Source organism: Stegastes partitus, unplaced genomic scaffold (assembly GCF_000690725.1).
Source record: "Stegastes partitus isolate 25-593 unplaced genomic scaffold, Stegastes_partitus-1.0.2 Scaffold975, whole genome shotgun sequence".
Lineage (NCBI taxonomy): Eukaryota > Metazoa > Chordata > Actinopteri > Pomacentridae > Stegastes > Stegastes partitus.
The window spans coordinates 204,988-225,002 of record NW_007578706.1 but is presented as its reverse complement, the minus strand read 5'-3'; the positions used below and the strand labels follow the sequence as shown (position 1 = coordinate 225,002).

General features: G+C 40.1%; 1 protein-coding gene across 1 annotated transcript in view; it reads left to right on the top strand.

Moving 5' to 3' along the window:
• Positions 1–741: 741 nt before the first annotated feature.
• tmem104 (transmembrane protein 104) overlaps positions 742–20,015 on the top strand; it is a 64,104-nt gene continuing 44,830 nt past the window's right edge. The window contains exons 1-7 of the mRNA XM_008294586.1: positions 742–925; positions 2,195–2,261; positions 3,109–3,230; positions 3,787–3,868; positions 9,287–9,380; positions 11,193–11,273; positions 19,222–19,321. Of these exons, the coding sequence (XP_008292808.1) occupies positions 2,217–2,261; positions 3,109–3,230; positions 3,787–3,868; positions 9,287–9,380; positions 11,193–11,273; positions 19,222–19,321 (524 nt within the window). The 5' untranslated portion in view covers positions 742–925; positions 2,195–2,216. The remainder of the gene's footprint in view (positions 926–2,194; positions 2,262–3,108; positions 3,231–3,786; positions 3,869–9,286; positions 9,381–11,192; positions 11,274–19,221; positions 19,322–20,015) is intronic.

Below are 20,015 nucleotides of genomic sequence, written 5' to 3'. Positions count from 1 at the left end.
CATTTTTATTTTTATTTTTATCTTTACAGACTCCTGGCCCTGTCCTTGAAGAACACTTAATTTTATATTTTCTTCCTAATGTTTTGATCTTGACAAAGCTGCACTCACTATTTTTTCTCTGTATTACTGCAGTGAATAAACTGTTTAATATGCATAATTTGCCCTCTCTTAACGCGTCCTCCTAGGTGACAGAGTCTTTTATAATAACTGGAGGAATGCATAAACAGGTATACTGCCATGTGACATGTCCACGTGTCATATGACTGCTCACCCTGCTGAAGGGATCGTTCAGTTTTCTAACCCCTGCAGCACTGAAGGGCGGGTGAAAACCAATCTGGAAGTAAATATTGGCTAATTTAACCTGCTTGTAGTCTTAAAATGCAGAGTACACAATCGCCATTGATGGAAAACACGGTGTTAGCAATGTTGGAATAACTGTGATGAACAAATGATGCGATTTAATTGAACCCCGTGATTTAAACCTGCAATAACAACCCACCGAGCAACCCAACTACCAGCGGTATCAAGTTGGATATGATAATAAGAAACAGCATCATGTTTGCTCATTATAGTAAAAGCCTTAGTGTGAATTTAACACGGAGATGGTTTTATTTTGAAAGGGAGCACCGGTAGTGTGGGTTTCCGCTGTGGGCAGCTCGACATGTGTTGTTCATGCGGGAGCAGGTCAGCTGGTTGGGTTAGTTTACTGCTGAAGTTAGCTAAGTGTTAGTTCCTCGCTAACGTGTGGGGATGTGTTTTAACCTTCCTTTTTGCCCCGTCGTCCCTCCAGCTATCTAACAACAGCGTAGCCGATGTTGGCTAGCTGGCGGCGGGGTGCGTTTATTCGACCAGCTAGTGAGGGTTTGATCCAGCTTGGAGCATCCTGCTAGCCTAGCAGCTAAGTTAGCAACTGGGAAGAAGGAAGGTAGGTGAGCGGTGTGTCTCCAGTCATGACATCCCTGTAATTAGCAACGGGGAAACCTTCCCAAACTCACATTTGTATTAGTATTTAGCATAAAACTAAATGTTATCCATGTGCAGTAGATGTGCCAGTCTGACGCTAGGCTGCCAGCTGCTTTGCTAGCATGGGAATGTCAGCTAATTGAGATCAATAACTACCAGAATAGAAACTACAGATACAATCTCAGACTCTGCCAGGACTCAATGAAAGAAGGCTGTTGTCTTCATAGTCTCAGACATTAGAATATGCAGCAGTGACTGGAAGACATTTGGCCTAGAACACATTAGTATTGACATCTGCAGTGGTGGAAGAGTCCAGACATCAGTGTTGAATTACTCCATCACAAGTTAAAGTCCTGGATGAAAAATGCTGTTTAAGTAAAAGAACATAGCAGTAAAATGTAATTAAAGTATTAAAGTAAGCAGCAAGCTGATATAGCATTATATATGATATTATTAGGTTGTGAATTATGAAGCATTGGTGTGTCAGCAGCATGCTGCAGGTGAAGCTCCTTTATGTACAGTTTTATATAGAAGGACAGAATATAAACTAGTCAAATAATTAACAACAGAGGAAAGACACACATCTGTTTTCAGTTTTTCTTTAAACCTGTTTTTGTTAATGTATTATCAAAACAGTTTCAAGGGATAAAATCGCTAATTTGTGGAGCTGGTAACAGTTCATACACATTTAAAATGTGAACTCGAAGACATCCTGCATTTTGTAGGAAGCCAGAATGGTTGGAAACCACTGGTTTAATCTTTAACAAAGTGTTGTATTTTCAAAGTTTGCTACCTTATTCATGGTGACCTCATTTTAACAAGGTGTCCTATAAATGTTGTGGAGCAGAAAGTACAATAGTTCTCTCTGGAAATACTCAGGTAAAGCACAAGTACCTCAGAATTGTATTTAAGGTGCGTTCCACCACTGGAAATATGTAGACCATATTCATGCCAAACTGAAAAGTGTTTTTTTTTTTTTATTATTTTAATTTATGACATGTCTTGAATTTAATTTTTAGCCTATTTTTTTTTCTTCCCCCCAATGATGAAATAAATATTACTTGTCTGATATGAGATCCTGTTTCCTTGCAAGAAAGAACAGAGGAAGCACTTTAAATCATTATTCTTATATTATTTACAGTCTATTTTCTTAAATTACCACCATGTCATTAAAGCAAATGTGAATGTGAGCGCTTCAGCTGCCTCACCTGGCTGTGTTTTGTCTCTTCAGTTGAGGACCAGAGTCACCAATCATGGCAGGTGGAATTACAGACACCGGGGAACCCTACTCGGCATTTGTGAGTATCCTGCAGAATAATCATTTAAGGTTACACGTGTGTGTGATGGCCTTGTACCTGGGTGAACTCTGTAGAAATGTGGGTTGTTAACAGGTTTTGTGGTAGCTAGAAGCTTCAAAAAGCAAAGAGCACCTGACTGGAGTTGTACTGTTCTCCTTATTGAGTTGCAGATGCTTTAACCTTTACTTCATTGATTGTATTGAACTATATGTTGAGTCAATTAAATTGACTGTTGAAAGGTAAATACTTTGTAAAGTTTGGACAGAAATGGCCTGTTTCAATACAATTTTCGTTACAGAGTGAGTAATGTTTCCAAGAAGGGAATATGAATATGAAAGTGCAGCGACAAATAAAAGGGGAAGCTTAAATGCTTCGACATCCTCCTTTGCATTTCTTACACACCACAAGGCCCCTTTATGGTCATGACAACTCATTTGGTCTCTGACTTTGCTGACTTCAGCATGACTTTGCCACAAAGACTGAGTTCTGCTGGTCAAATGTTTTTTCCGGGAAGCTGAAGCTTTGAATCTTTAAAGCACTTTGCTACCCGATAGGCTAAGTGCTGCCCAATTAGCCCGGTTGTCTCCCTTGACAATGGTTGATTCCACCCAGTAGCTTGATCTTTATCAGCCAGGGTGCTGAGGAGCACCTGATACTGTAGTGCTTCAGAATTTGCACTGAAGTACATTAAGTAAATCATCAATACTGGATGATTGATTCACACAGAAAATCAGGTCGGCAACATTTAAAGGTTGTGGAGGAAAATATGAAAATTAGGGAAGTAGAAGATAATGAAAATAATGTTACAGTTCAGTATCAACTATAAACTCCATCGTTTCTTCTCCAGGTGGGGCTGGTGTATATGTTTAACCTGATTGTGGGAACAGGAGCTCTGACGATGCCCAAAGCCTTCGCTACAGCTGGCTGGGTGGTCAGCTTAGCACTCATCACCTTTTTAGGATTTATGAGGTGAGTCTTGTTCTTCTTTCTCCATCTGACATCCAACTACCAAGACAAAGTAAACAAGGATTCTGGAGGAGATTTTCGACCAAATTTTCCTCTCTTACAGTTTCTACTTTTACAGTATATAAGTGGGATAATGTCTCTGTTTAAACAAGATGTTTGCTCCCTGCTGCATACAGTAATTCAGATTTTAAGGGCATGTCATACACAAGGTTGTTCTCTAGTGAGCAGGTTTGTAGTTATGAGTGATTTCAACATAATTCAGCACTAAAAAAATAATCATAAATTGATGCAGAAAATATGAATGTAAAACAAAAATAGATCAAAAACAATTTATAATAATGGCAGCTACATCAATTAGGCTTTCACACTGCCACACTAGAAACTCAGTTTTTCTGGAATTTACCATCAAACCTTTTGTAATCTCTGTCTGAATGATTTTGTGCCACCTTATACTTACAGAGAGGCTTGTGGATAAACCTGTTGTACAATCAAAATACAAGTTCATGCTTTGTTTTCATTTGAACCACTTTGTTAATCTGTTAATTATCTTCCCTCTCAGCTACATGACCACCACTTTTGTGATCGAGGCGATGGCAGCGGCCAACGCTCAGCTGCGCTGGAAGAGGAGAGAGCAGGAAGAGGTGAGATAATGAACTCAGAAAGAGCTCTATATGTACATATCTTTATTAAGAGGCTGGCTGGATGGAGGGGAAGGATGTGCCAGACAAACCAAATATTTAAGAAGTAAATGTTCCCTCCCGTCTGGCGACGATTGTGTAGTAAGACATCTTCTTCCTGCAGACAAAAAAAATGCAAGCAATGTTAGTTTAAGTGCAATTCAGGGATATTTCCAGCTGTTAATGTGCTTACAGGTCATGTTCTGACATGTTGAAGCATGTTGAGGCAGCTTATTCCAGAAGAAAACTTCCTCTTTCTTAACAGTGACAAACCTTTAAATACTGTCACACTAAACAAAGAGCCAGAGGGAGTGTTTTATTTATTTATTTGTTCAACTTGCTGTGGATTGATATGCTCATGTAATAGATTTGGAGTCATACATCACATTTTCTTTAGACTTAGATAAACTTTATTGATCCACAAGGGAAATTGTTTGAGAATCAATAAAGTTGATCTAAGTCTGAATAGAATGTGATGTTATACTACAAATGTATTACAAATCTATTTGTGTAGATTTAAAATGATAATCAGCTTATTGTATCAAGTTCCGTGTAGTTTTCAACCTTTTCCATCCCTGCTGGAACAGTAGTGATGTGTTTCGTATGTGATCAGGCTTCGTTACAGTCTACCAACACTCTGCAGGAACTCTGTTTACATTATTCTATTTACTCAGTGCTATCGAGCCAGAAGACTTCAAAAAGTGTCTCATTCTGAACAGTGTGTGTCGCATTACTGAGTAGGAGACTGCTGCTGCACAAATACGTGATGTCTGTTAGGTGACGTCTTCACTGCACAGGAGCCGATAACTGAGCAGTTCTTCAAATTGCTGAAACCCGCAGTGCAGAGCTTTTGTCTCCCCCTTCTGGCAGCGATAGTAATTACAAAAACACTGTGATGTGCGCTGTGGATCTCTTTCTTTTTTAGACTCTTAACATTTGTTCTCGATGCCGAGTTTCTTTTCTACCTAAAATATTAGAAACTTATGGACCCCTACTAGTTTTTCTGCCATAGTGTCCACTGTATTGGTTATTATTGTGGCCCATTTTATCTTAGTTGCTCCCCTCTTCAGCTCTGGTGAACCAGTCATTGCTGGTAAATGTAAAATGCATAGTACTGGTGCACCAGTGCAGACAGACACAAGACTTAAAACTTCCGTATACAGCGACTCACCTGGAACTGATAGGCTTCATGTGCTTTATGTGAACTCATTTGGCTTAAAAGTAACTGATGTCTATTTGTATTTAAAAGTCCCACACTCCAACTTTAACATTTTCACAGCTGTAATAATTATAATACAACTTTTCCAAAAAATAGTTACAAGTTGTTTCACTGAACAATGGCATGCAAAATCATAGTAAATAAAATACAGGATAGAGCATAAAAATCAACATACCATCGAAATATTACAATCTACAGACAGGGTACAGAGTGTGATTAAAAAATTCTGTGACTGGGTTTGCAAAATCAATAACGCTGCACACTGGTTCTCCCGGAGGAAGAAGTCGCAGACAGACAAATCTTGCGAGCAGGGCATCTGGGAAACGACAGCTGTGTTGTTGTGACCAAAAGACTTGCATGCATGATCAATGTGCTGTGAGGGGGCGCATTGATATTCAAGCACCCACATGCCATCACGCCACAGCTCAGGTCGCTTGGGCTGAATGTTCGCCCTCAGACACCACAGGACGCTACAGCCGAACTCTGCTTTGGCAGTCCCACCCTAGGGAGTGAATTCCCAATGCGCTACCATGTGAATGTCGAAGAAAACGGCAGGCATGCCTCTGGTGAGCTCCTGACCTGACGTGCCTTCTTCAGTCTCAGAGACTGTGGGCTTCTCCACTGTAGAAACTGTCACTTCTCCTCCTGGTGGCAGCCGCAGACCCACCTCTAGTCACCAGCGATGATCCTTGACATGAAGGTTGGATCATTCTGGCTGCTGAATGACAAAGAATGTAGTATTTGCTCTCTTGCTTTAGTTTGATAAAATCTCAAATGTGCACCTACCACAAAAACACATGCAACACAAGCCCTGATTTCGATCGCCTGATGTAATGCCTAGTCCTCGCTTGTGTTCCTGAGCAGGATCAGTCATGGAGCCTTGTGAGCGCACCACATAAATAAAATATTAGCTCAACGCAGGAAACGACACTTTAAAGCAGACTGGAGAGTCTTCAGACTGATTATCTTTCGTCTGCTGGACAAAATAAGCTTCTGGAAGAGTTTCTTTGGAGCTGTACAGTTAATAGCAGAGGAAAAAAGGAGATTCCAGATACTTGATAACATGATTAAACCACTGGACACTCATCCATCCCCCTGTAGTCAAATAGATTTAGATGGAGGTGGACACCAAACAAAAACATTTGTAAGCTAACTGTTCAAAAAGCGACTGGCCGACATAATTTTGACATGTCGCATGTTAAACCTTAAAGACACTTTACTCTTTATTAAAGTTGTGTTGAAGTGTACATGCATTTCTACAGCAGCAGCTCTGAGTGACCTTTCTCATGAAAGTCTTCCTTATTTGAGCTGAACTTTATCACCACTTGGATGTCTCTTTTTATAGGGAAACAGTGACTGTTTTCATTTCTCTCCTCGTAAAAGTCACTTGACTGTAGAATAATTAAGGTTTAACACCTGAAAATAATTTTCTCTTTTAATAGGAAGCTGTATTTTTTTTATTTAGAAGGTGGTTATTGTTTTATTACCCCGTCCTAGCAAAAGTGAAATGTGCCTCTTGCCGCCCGTCTGTAAGAAACCCAATTTGGATGAAGCCGTCAGGGTAGAACTGTAGTTGATTACCAAGGGAAACAGCCCAGTCTCAAATCATTTTTACTTTGACTAAGAAAAAGACTTTGTGCACTCCAAATAGCTCGGCCTCTCCTTTTTGTTTCTCCCATGGTACAGAAGTCATCTTGCTTAATGTCTGTGGGTTTCCAGTTGAGGAGTTATGCGCCTGAGGACAATAGCCTGGCTCTAACTGAGCCTCAAACACTCAGCGTTGATTCATGGCTCCTGTACTCCTCAGCATTTTCCGCCCACGTAATGGATAAAACTGGAAATGTTTGCTGCTGAATGCCTTTTATTTCTCTCTGCTTGAGTGAAGCCTATTAACAACAATATAGGCTTGTGATGCATCATCAGAGAAGGTGCCATATAAGTTGATAAGGTAAAAAGTAGAAAGAGAACATGAGTTGGAGAACAATCTGTCAGCATTACCTGCTACTGGAGTAGGTTTCAGCTCGTGTATATGGACAGCAAGGCGTGTTCATGGGAAAATGTGGAGTAAAGGATTGTTCAGTTTATTACTCTATGGCAGAAATATGCATGGCGACGAAAGTCTGCGTGACTCACTGTCTAAAATGTCAAATGACCAGTTGTGAGGCATTTGTGATAAGTGGTGTCCAGATAAAGTATTGTTTGGCTCTGGCTTGACAGATGTGGCTGCCCTCTGCTGGAAGTTTAGCAAGAGTTTGACTCCTTCAGTTCGTCAGCGCTGCTCATAAAGGTTCAAGCTCAGAAATCCATGGCAGCATTTACAGAAAAGCTCTAAAGAGATATTTACGTATCATGTGCGGTTTATTAGTAGTTGATATACAGAGAAATAATTACACATGTTAAATTGTTTGTTGACCGGTTCAGTTTTTTGCTCAGCTTTGCTGCGCAGTAAATGAAAGTTTGTTGTGATTCCCCACCTGACAGTCAGGACAGTGTTAACAGTGATGTGAGATAATTATTGTGAGGATGTAATAAAAAAAGATGCTTTGATTAGATAGAATAGTTATTTATTTTTTATATTCTTTATTATTTATATATATATTCTCATGAAGTACATTTTCAATTTAAATGAGTTTTCCGTTAAACTGCTCTCGGCTCAAACACGATGAAGGGGATACGTGTAGATTAAGGGGTCACGATTCAAAAGCTTAGAAGTCCGTTCTCTCACCAGAGACTAATTAAAAAGAATTAATTGAAATTGCATCACTTGAACATGGTGCCTCTACAAGTACCTAATTATATTTTCTCTTCCAGAGGCTTCCAGATGAATTTCAGTTGCATGTAATTTTCAGTTAGAGAAATTATAGCCCTGTGATAGACTGGCGACCTGTCCAGGGTGTCCCCTGCCTTCACCCTAAGTCAGCTGGGATAGACTCCAGGGTTAAGCGGTGTATAGATGATGGAGGGATGGAAGAAATTCTAGCAAACTGTGAGACCTTTAAAATAAAGTATTGCCACATTTGACATGAAAAAGCCACCAGAAATAGACACCATTATTTTTTAACTTCTCGGAACATTTTGTGAGATCTATTTTGTTTTAATTTCGTTCTTTCTTTTTCCAAGACTTCTGCATTTTAATGTCGATCTGTGATGACAGTCCAAAAGTACTCCATTTAAAGTACAGATTCTGCATACAAGCTTTTGCTAATGTCAACATATCAACAGCAAAAATACACTTAAAAAATGAATGTAAAAGTATTTGTTTTGCAAAAATACATCTCCTGTGACTGATATTTTTTTCATACTGAGCATTCCACTGTTGTTGATGGTCAAATTTAGGTTGTTTTGTTTGCTTATGTACAAAGAGAAGAAGGTAAATCTGTTCCTAACCTCGAAGATAAAACTGTGCAGTCATAAGATGAAAGTTGAGCTCCACTAATTTGTCTATTTTGTTGTACTTCACTCCACTAAATAATTTCTTTCTGACAGTTGAGGGCAACTTATCTTAACACTAGATTCTAATTATTTTTGAAGTCAATATAAAGATGCGAATGTTGACATCGCTCAGTCCTGGTTGCATCACCTCCTTTTCTAACCTGCATGAAGCTGAGATTAAACGGCAGCATTAGCTTTCTGCAGCCTGGTGCTTGACTTTCCACTCTGAGAAAGTTAGTTTGACTTTGGTTGTCCATCACCTCCTTTAAGCATGAAAAGTCTTCCGACTCGCATCCATAGCCGCATGCATTAAGCTGTTATTTTGTCTGGTTTCTCTTGTTTGTGTCTGCCTGCTTGTTGTTTGTCACCGAGCCATTACCTACTGTCACTCCTCATCTCCTCTTCCTCCCTCTGTCCCAGCCGGCGTGTCATTTATTAATTCAGCTGATCAAACTCACATATCATTGACGATTAATTGACATTAATCTACAGAGATTCTGTGAAATGATCAAAAGCGATGTGTTGGCGTGTGATAGGTGTGACATGTGAGCTCCTCCAAAGTGTTTCCCAGCTGTTGCTTGTAATTTCCAGATGCTGCCTTCCCCTGCGTCACATACAGAGCAAATAAACACTCTGCTAATAGCTTGTAAACTGACTCTTGTTTATGTTGGGAAATTAGGAGAATAGGAAGCATAAAACAGAGCTCCTCACACCTGTATCATCCCTCACAGGTTATTGACAGCGACTCAAGTTCTGAGTATTCAGATGATGACGTCATGGGCCGAGGCCGATCAGAGCCGGAGACAAAGCCCATCTTGTCTGTTCGTGAGTACCACTTCCTGTATCATAACTGTTTATTGTAAAGTTAGATGGAAACAGAAAAACAAACAAGTGTCTTGTTAAAGTCACATGCTTTCCAGTTTAACCTGAATTACTACCAGCATCATGTGTTCCTGACACAAGTTACAGTCGTCAAATGTATTCATACCCTCTCATTAAATAAGGAAAAAAACATCTGTCACTGAAATACGTTGAAATTGACAAAAGTAATAATAAATAAAAATTTAATGAAAACTATGACATTGCTTTTGAATTATGGTTCAACAGAAATAAAATAAAACAACAACAACCCACAAGCATGATGGGATGCGTAAACTGATATTTTGTTGAACAACCCTTTGAGGCAATCACTGCAAGTAAAAAGTCAGTTATACTCCTCTATGGCAGCTGCTTCTTTCAATTGTGTAAAGCCCCCTACCACATTGCAAACACTGCTCAGGAACAGTTTGAGGAGTATGACAATGTGTTGACCTCCACATTTCCTGGATCTCAATCCCTTCGAGCATCCGTGGGGAAAACAAGATGGAGGCTCCAGCCGTTTTGGTACTGGATACCACAGGACACCTTCACAGGTCTGTGGAGTCCATGCATGGATGGGTCCGAGCTGTTTTAGTAGCTGGAGGGAGATCTACACAATATTAGGCAGGTGGATTGAATATTGAGGCCAGTGAGTTTATTTTTCAGATCGTCATTATAGGAATTTGAGCAAATAACCAACGCTGTTTTTCCTACGAGGTCCCGTCTACATTCACGGAACTCTTTATTAGCAACACCTGATTATTGTTTGAGTATTAACTGCTGATATTCTGAGATTTTCACAACAGCAGCCTATGGTTTACTCAGAATGGTGGGGAAACAAACAAACAAGAAAAACTAACATCCAGTTAGTGACAGAAACTACCTTGTTGATGAGGGAGGTCAGAGACCAGACTGGTTGGTTGGAGCTGACGGAAAGTCTATACCGACTCAGATGACCAGCGTAACAACTGTGTTGAGCAGAAAAGCAGCTCAGACTCACAGCAACATTGAGATGGATGGACTACACCAGCAGAAGGCCACTTTAGGTTTCCACTCCTGTCAGCCAAGAAAAGAAATGTGAAACCACAGTGGGTGCAGGCTCACCAACACCGGACAGTTGAGGTTGGAAAAACGTAGCCTGGTTTGATGAGTCTCCTTTTTAGCTGAGGTTGCAGGTGTAAGGTCAGAATCAAGTATGAATACAGGAGCCAACCTGCCTTGTGCACACAGTCCAGGTTGCTGCTGCTGCTGGTGCTGGTGTGATAGTGCGGGTAATGTTTTCTCAGACACTTTAGGCCCCTTAATACCAACAATCAGGGTCTGAATGCCGCAGCCCGTCTGAGTATTGTTCCTGACCTTGCAGAGCTCCTTCTGACAGTTGTCATGTTTACATGGCTGCCTCCAGCAGGACAGTGTACCATGTCACAGAGCAAAAGTCAAACTACTTTTTTGAACATGACAGTGAGTTCAGTGGGCTTTTACCACCCTTGATCCAGTAGAACACCTCTGGGATGTGGTGCAGCTGACAAATCTCAGGGTCTCAGAGGAAAGTTTCCAACATCCCATTAAGAACTGAAAGCAAAGGGAGGACCAGCAGTGAGATTCAACCTTTAAACCTCAACAATGATGAACACTTAATTCATAAACTGGTTAATGAAACAGTTTTGACCCTTGTTTTATAGTGTTTTTTTTTTTTAAATTATCCAGGTTCTTTTTGTCATTCATCCTCCGACACTGTGCATGAGATTTACTACAGATGGCCTCTTTATGTTTTCACAGAAAGATCAGGTGCCGTTGATCATTTCGACATCTTGGAGCGAGTTGAGATGGGTCAAATGGCCTCCATGTTCTTCAACAAAGGTAATAGTCTTCTCGCCTCAAGCCTCTGCTCTCACTGCTCATTCTTCAATTAACTGCAGACCCCGCCATCATTAGCCACGTGTAGCATTTATGGAGGAGTAGTGAAGGTTGTGTGGGATCATTCAAATTTTTTTTGCACCTTTTTATGTCCTGTCTTCACATTTACAAAGTAAGGCTGCTGGCAGTTTAATTGGATGTAATTATATATGGATAAATTGCCTTTGGTTGTAATTACCTGTTTGAGACCCCATCAAGGTTGTTAATCTCCGTACTGAGCATGTGTGTGGGTGGGGGTATAACCTGAACTCGTGGCAAATATCTGAATGATTTGAGAGCTAATGAGCCCTCTGCTAACTTGTGATGCTAAATTGAAAGCAGAATCACCTTGAACCAGAGACAGAGAAGGCCTCGCGGCTTTACATTCCTCATTCATATCAGTACATTGTCCTGGTCGTGTCCGCATGCAGCACACCCTTCTCCTCGTCTCTCTCCCTCCCCCAGTCTGCTTGCATTAAGCCACTCGACTCTTCTTAACCAGATGTGAGTGACTCAACAGTCTGCAGTGTCCCTGTTGTAGCAGGAATAAAAGAACAAGGAAAGGTCAAAGCTCTGACAACATCATCCATGCTGACATGTTCTGTCCTTCAGCATTTCGACAGTAGGTGGAGCACTTGGCACACACGGTATAACACACATCCACCCGGCTCATGTTCACACCCACACGTGTGAACGCACTCATGCATGCCGTCATGCAGCTCACGCTGTTAAAGCTGCAGTGTGCTTCCATCCATTCCGTCTCTTGTCACTCACTCGGCTGTCCTGCCTGTTAAAGGTGCTTCAGAGTGTTAAAAAAAAAAATCTTTGCTGATGACCTTTCCCACCATGATACGCAGACTGCATGCAGGTGAGACACGTGGAGGTATCGATTGGTAATAAGGAAATGAGTTTTCTCTCCTCTTCTCTGTCTCCCTATGTGGTGGGAAAGCTGCCCAGTGACTCTAATCAGAAATGAATTAGACAGGCACGAGTCCCAGCACATGCTGAAAGAGGAAAAAAGAAAAGCAGCTCTCTTGTCTATCTTGACAGCACTGATCTGTTCTGTTTCCACCTGCTTTCTGGTGTTTTCTTACCTGTGTGTGAACCTCCTTTTTGTGAGCAAATAATGAAAGGAAATGCACCAAGAAAGGTGTCGTTGTTGGATGCAAATTTCAAGTGTCATAGTTTTGTACTGATACCAAAAAAAGTTTGAAAGTGTTGGGATTGTCTAAAGACAATTTTTACTTCAGTAAAGGTGAAGGGGTACTTTTTAGTAACACCATGAAGCTTCCCCAGTTGAATACTCACATCAACACTTTTTTCTCATGAGTTTTCTAAAATGATATGTTGAAATATGCATGTTAGGTATCATATAAAAAAAATATGCACCTATTTGCAGAACATCTAAATGCATTTCTCCAACGCTGTCTTTCTGCTCATTCTTAAAGAAGACACATTGAAATAAAGGTGCAAATTAAATGTGATCTGCTTTTCTTTCACAAGGTACAATGCAACTTAAAGTAGTGATTCTCTGGCCAGAATACAAGCAGTCACAAAAATTAAATTAGCATTTCTGACCCCTACTGCTTGGGTGTGCAGCTATCTGGCGCTGAAATGCTTTGGAGAGGGGTCTTCTCTGCTGGCCTCACACCTGTCATGGCGTGGCACCAGTTTCTTGGAGACAATGTGCTTTTTGAACATTTCAGTTAGGGAAAGTGCTGTTCCTAGCCGTGCTTTTTCCCACACTATTTGCAATAAATACAAAAATGATGTTGGCTGTTTTATTTTATGTCAGTGTTTCCCACTGCCTGAGAATTTACTTGTGGTGGTTTCTGGCACACTGTGACTGATGTGCATGCAGAGAGTCGTGCAGTTTAGAGAGAAACCGGGACCACCAGGTTGTTCTGTAGCTACAGTTTACAGTTGGCCCCTAAATGCCTCACATGCATTTGTAGATGCTACTAGGTGGCTGTGCACAGAATAGCCTTTAGTCCTCCATCAGTTACTGCAACTGAGGCAGGCGTGTGACAAAATATAGTTTGAATAGTGAAAAAGATCCTCTAATGTCAGATTTATTTAAGTTGAGAAAGACTAATTTTATCAGTTGTAGCTGATGTAAATGTTGGGACAGGTTTTTTTTGTTACATGTGTGCACATGTGAAGACCTGTAAACGTGTAAATCATACAAGGCCAACATGCAGTGTTTGTTTTTAATAGTCAGTGCTGTAGATTAAAGCTGAAAGTGGATGGATTGAAAATTAATTGACAGCAATTTATTGTTTAAGTCATTTTACACAGCAAAAATACACAGCATTCTTCTGTCTGAGTTTTTCTTGTTGAATTAAATCTCTTTGGATGTTAGACTGTTGGACAGGCTAAACTAAACATTCAACAGATTTCACAAACACCAACCAGATGCAGTGAGACATTATTCACTGTGATTTATATTCATGTTTATGAAAATGTTCCTTTTCAAAGAGGATTTTGTTGGTGAACCTAATAGGTGCCTTCATTCGTCTCAGTACATTGACAGACCTATTATGCTGGCTACTTAACTTTAGATGACCTTTACCTGCTGAGGCTAATTGTAATTCATGTAAAAACACCCTGAGGACTGGTACATCTGTCAAGAAACTTACTGGTCACTGATGTTCAAATGAAGCTGCTGTACAATAAGCCTGAGCTCTGTGCAATTTTGTGCTATTGATTTTTATTTTTTACTTTTGTGTTTGATTTCTTTACATTTACAGAGTTGACAAGAAATTGATTCATCAAGAAAATTATCAGCATATTAAGCAGTAATGGGAAAAGCTGCTGGTTTCAGTCCGAGCTATATATTATTGATATATTGTGGCTCTCCTCTTGGTTAATATGCATCCAGGTTTTGTAGTCTTGCACTAAGTATAAAAATGGGAATTTAAATTAAAAAAGAGGTTATTAGGAGCTATTCATTTGTGTGTAAAGTGTTAAAAAATGCACTAACATGCCTGAAAATGTAAATCTCAGTCCTCTTTCGAGGGAATCATGTAGTTTGTCAGAAGTGACAACTTAATCCAAACCAACTCTAGAAAACAACCCTCAATTGCAAGGGAGGATGAGTGTTAGGAGACAGATGTTGTCATCTGATAACCAGTTGTTCCCTTTTCTTGGAAAGCAAAGCAACACAAAATCAACAGAGGGCAAACTGCTGTCTGCACTGACAGGCCCATTCAGTGGTTTTAAGAAAAAAATGTTTTCTTCACTGATGTGAATACCAGGGAGGTAAATCAGTCTATTATACTGTGCTAAAGTTACAGGACATTAAAACAGCTTTAACGTCACCTCCCCATTCTTCTAAGATAATAAACTGTAGGTGTGATTGCACACTGTCTTTCTGTCCTGCACCTTTGCAGGCAATTAAAAAGCATCTCTCCTGCTGTTGAAGAGGCACTCTTAGAGGGCATTTGACTTCCTCCTGGGCTGAAATTGACGTGGCAGCGGCAGCAGCGGTAAGGCAGGCTTGGAATAAGGCCATGGATATCGTATCAGCCTGACCTGCAGCCACTGACAGGAATGTTGATGGGGGCTGGTTTATCTGCACCACTGTGGAAAGGTGTTACTATAACCTTCACATTGATGATTTGAAAGTTGATTAGAAGACGACTTTGGCTAAAGTCACAAACAGAGAGACTTAACAGAGTGCTGTCCTTGCATCAGCATCTTGTCTCAGCTTTTCTTACCTTTGTGATATGATGTGGTGGTTAACATGGCGGCTGTGCAAACAGCAGGATTGTTTCTTCAGCGCGAGCCGTCCTTCCCCTGACATACGGAGGACCATGGCTGTGAATACTAATTTACTCTGCTGTAACACGGGCTTCTGTCTTTAATGAGAGCCAAACATGGGCACATCCATTTTCAATACTTGAATGACTTTTACTTAAATGTCATACTTGTGCATTGCAAGCGCTGGCAAAATGAAAATCAAGAGTGCCTGAGCTACTGAGAAGATAAATGGACGTGTTTGCTCCAGCTTGCACCCCAATCATTTTCTATAAGCCAGCACTGCAATAGTTTTCTGTGGCAACTTAATAAGAGATGTGCTTTAATTACACAGGAATGCTATATACCTAAGTATGATTAGCCCAACAGATCAATATTGCAGGTTGAGTGCCAGCAAGGAAGTTTGCTCTATGAAAGCTTCAGCTGTTTCCCAAAATAAAACCAAGAGAGACGTGTTCTGTTGTAATTAAGAATCTGTCCCTTGGTCTCCTTGTTTCCTGGTCTGTCAATATGCAGCTTTAGAGTTGAGAGCAGTGTCTTTAAGTTTTTGATCATCTGTGATGTTGTTGTTGAACTGTTGTCTCTACGCTTTTATTACAGCCGGTCACAAATATGCCTGTTTAATTTTAATGGTGCCGTCCAAAATGCTCTAAACAAGACCTTGAGTAACAAGAACTTGCAATATAACAAGATATGTTTGTGAATATTAGCACTTACATAGTTGGTCCACAAGAGGGCAGTTGCAGGTCTTTAGTATATGCCAGCACTAGAAAGTAACTGAAGTACATTTACTAAAGTACTGTGCTTGAATACTGTTTTGAGGTACCTGTAATTTCCTTCCATTATGTGATGATATACATCTGTTCCACCACAATAACTTAAGTTACACTGCAGATTAACAATCCAAGAAATAATCAACAAATACATCATGATGCAACATTATATGTTACAGTACAACTTTATTGCTCCCCAAAGGGTTATTATAAGCTGTCCACCAGATAAACTGTATAAATTGGTTAAGACACCTATAAAATGATGATGCATATAATCCAACAATATACATTATTCCTAAATCTACCATCTGCTTTCATTCATAGTGTTTGTATACTGTGGTATTAATGCTTTTCCTTAAGTACAATATCTAGGAGAGAGATTCTTTTGATGGAAACTCAAACCCGAGCCATTCAGAGCTTTGTAGATGTGACTGCATGGAAACGTCATCTTCCCGTGCCTTCCTGCAAGAAAATGGCGATAAACAGACGACGCTGATGTTACGGTTGTTTGTTGAAAAAGCTTTTGTAATTTGACATATTTCTACAGCAAATGTGACACTGTTAAGTTAACTACACCTCACAACCACTAACCGCTTCTGTCCCAACTGAAAATTACATTGTCGAGACTGATTAGCCGTTACTGATCGGGCAAGGAGTAATTAAACAGCATAGACCCCCTCACAAACAGAAATAAGCTGATGTGAACATGCTGTCACACTGAAAAATGGCAACTGGCATTGACTGTCTTGTTATAAGGCTAATTAAAGTGTTTATGTATACTGGTATCTGCTTTTTTAAAAATATCAATAACTTTGTCAGGGTCCAAGTCTCTTCTTTGCACCTATTCCCAAGAAAAATAATAGTTTTCAAGTTATTACTTTGTACTGCCTAAATATTCAATGTATCCTGCATCGCACAGAAGTTGTGTGTTGACAAGGTGGATCTAAATCAGCCATTTCTACCTCTGCTCTGTCCTATTTACTTATTTTTGGAGGCATATTGTTAATGGCATTGTTGCCTCTCGGGGCTGGCTCAATTTAGATTTGATTTGTGTAATTTCAGTCCATCAAAATTTCTCTCCGTCGGTCCCACATGCAGCACAACTTGAATATAAGGAGAGAGAGACTAATGAGGTGAAATTAAAAGTTAAAATTCACCCTCCTTCTCCTTGTTTGAGAGACTTTTAGTGCGACTAAAGCTCATTTCAATGAGTTATTTGCGACAAAACAGAATGAAAACAAAACATTTCACCTTTCGCGACAGGCCACAGTGGACTTTTTGTAATACATGACTTGCAATATTGTCCATGTCCTATTATGAATTAGTATTAAATCCCCTGAAAGCACTTCTCAGTCAGTACTGTTGAGTCTTTTATGCCTCTCTGTGTTGTGGACTTAACTAAATGTGGCCTTTGTGCTTTTCTCTGCAGCTCCTCACAGGCAGGTTGTCATGTCTGCTGTCAGTCAGAGGCAATGTGTTGATGGATAGTGATGCTTTTCACAGCATCACGAAATACTGAGCTCCTACATGAAGACCCGTTTTGCAGCATTTTTGCCTGTGGCTCTGGGTAATTGGGAAATATTAGTTACAGTGCTGTGAAGGCTTGCATCCCCGTGGTCATGCAGAGCACTCTATTTGCTATCGCTTACCGACAGTGGCAGCAGAGTACAGTACGTCCCGTTTCTCCTGTCTCCGATTGAGGCAAAAATATGTCTTGTTGATGTTTGTGCAACAATGTGGGAATTGGTACTGAGACAGAATTAATTAGCATGTCCTATTTGAACCAAGACAATAATTATATATCATATGCTCATATATAAAGCTGCTGGAGTCTGACCAGGATAAGTTGCACTACAGTCCTGCAAAATATCCTACAGTACCTTCATGAAAGGTTATATTGTTTAATTTTTGCTGAAACTGAGTGGTGTTGAGTCAACTGTATTTTTTATTTTTGAGGTGTGTAGTTTGTGGTGCTGTTGAATTACAAGTAAAGTCAAAAATACATTATTTTGTTGCAGTGGCACCAGTCAAGTGTTGAGATACATTAGGCAGCAAGTGAACAGTCAGCTCCAAAGGGTTAGAAGCAAGAAAAACAGACAACATAAGGATACGAGTGACTTTGACATCTCTGCATATAACGCGCAGATGTGTGTCATATATATATATATATATATATATATATATATATGGGGTGAACAAAATAGTGAAGACATATATCAGGCTTCTAATTGATTCACAGAAACATCTTCTCATCCTCAGATGTGGTCGGTTAATTGAAACAAACACAGATTTACTGGCCTTATAGACAACTTTTGGTTTATTTATGCACAGCCAGTTTTTCAGCCCTGAAATCAATTAGGCAAATGCAAAACTGTATACTCACAGCTACAATACAATCAGATATGTAATATACCATCATCGATTCATTCATTTAAATGTGTGCATCGCAAGACAAAAACATTTAACTTGTGGACAGTTGCATTGAATTTTATTGTGTACATGCGGAGCTGGTCAGTCAATAAATTAACCCTGTGATTCCCAACAACGCTGGCAAGCTGGTCAAATGTGAAGATTTGTAAGTGAAGTATCTGTAGGTTTTGGACCGATGGATGGGTCAGCTTTTTTTTTTTTTTTACAACTAGATGAATGGTTGTTTATTAGCCTACCGCTTCCATATGCTTTCAACTTATATCACTGCTTAATGTAACTGTTTGATGGGCACCCTCAGCCCTTAAGTCGACAAAGAATCAGCGTAACCCGTAAAGCTGTAAATCTGTCAACTTTTATTTCTTTTTAATAGACAGTATGCTCTAATTTCCTTGGCAGTAATGAGTTAGCTAAGAGGTCCAGTTGGATGGTTGAACCCATTTCTGAGAACTCAAGAGGATGATGGATGTGTGGTCCGCTGTGTTGATGTGTCTACTGGACAGAGCTCTCGATCTTGGCTTGGCAAAGGCGGCTGGGCCTCGACTGTGTGAGTGAAGAGAGGAGGGCGGATGGTTAAAAGCTTGTTGCTGTGGAGAGTTGAGGCTGATGAGGAAATTTTCTGTCACGGAGTGATTAGTTTTTTTAATTAATGCCATTAATATTTTTCATTGAACCAATAAGATGTGTCTCAGCTGTCCCAGAAAGGGAAGGAGGGATACACTGAGCGGAGGTGTAGATGAGAGTGAATTTTAATAGAGATGGCACCATAGTGGTAGAGTTTGACACACATGCCATCTTTCATGATGAAGTGTTTGGACAGCTGCTAAAGATGAAAAATGTGTTTGCTTGACACCTATTGATCTCGTGTTCCTTTATGATGTTTTTCACGTGGAGAAACAAGTCACGAATCCTTAAATCATTCATATCTTAATCTTCTAATTTTTGTCTTTCAGTTGGCGTCAATATGTTCTACATCTGCATCATAGTCTATCTGTATGGAGACCTGGCCATCTATGCAGCAGCTGTGCCTATATCACTCATGGAGGTTGCCTGGTAAGACCAAAAGAATTGCTTTATTTTCATTTATTGAGAAATAAAATGTACATATTGATGGATTTCATACATGCTGTCATTGAAGAGCATTCAGAACATTTGCTTTCAGTATTGGCAAGACAAAGCACATCTGTCTTCTTCTCCTTGGCTCCTTTATCCCACCACTATTGTCTTTTTGTGACCTGCTGAACTCAAGATTAAGACAATAAAGCTTTGCTGACAGAGGCCTGTAGGCCTGCTCACCTCTTACTCGTGCTTCTGGCATCTGAGTCATGTTGACTTGCTTCCAGATAGGTTTTTATTGCTAGTCTGTTTGCCAGACTGGGTGAAAATAGGATATCTCATATCGTTATGGACTCCTTCAGAGCCTAGATCACAGAAATAATCATAGCCCCTGTAGTGGTGTTTTAGTGAGATGATTTCAGGATTGTGACAGTTAAAGTTTCTGATAGAGATGTTTTTGACAGTTTCAAAAAGTTTAATTAGTTTCCTGTGCTATGATGAGAGCCTAGTTGGAGGTGGGTGATCATTGCCACTTGTTTGTCCGTCCATCTGTTTGTCAGCAAGATCACACAAAAACTCCCTGGATAATTTTCATAGACCATGGTGGATAAGAGGAACATGGGCACAAGAAGAACCAATGACATTCTGGTGCAGATCCGGACCACCACAGATAACAGCCATGATTCATCAG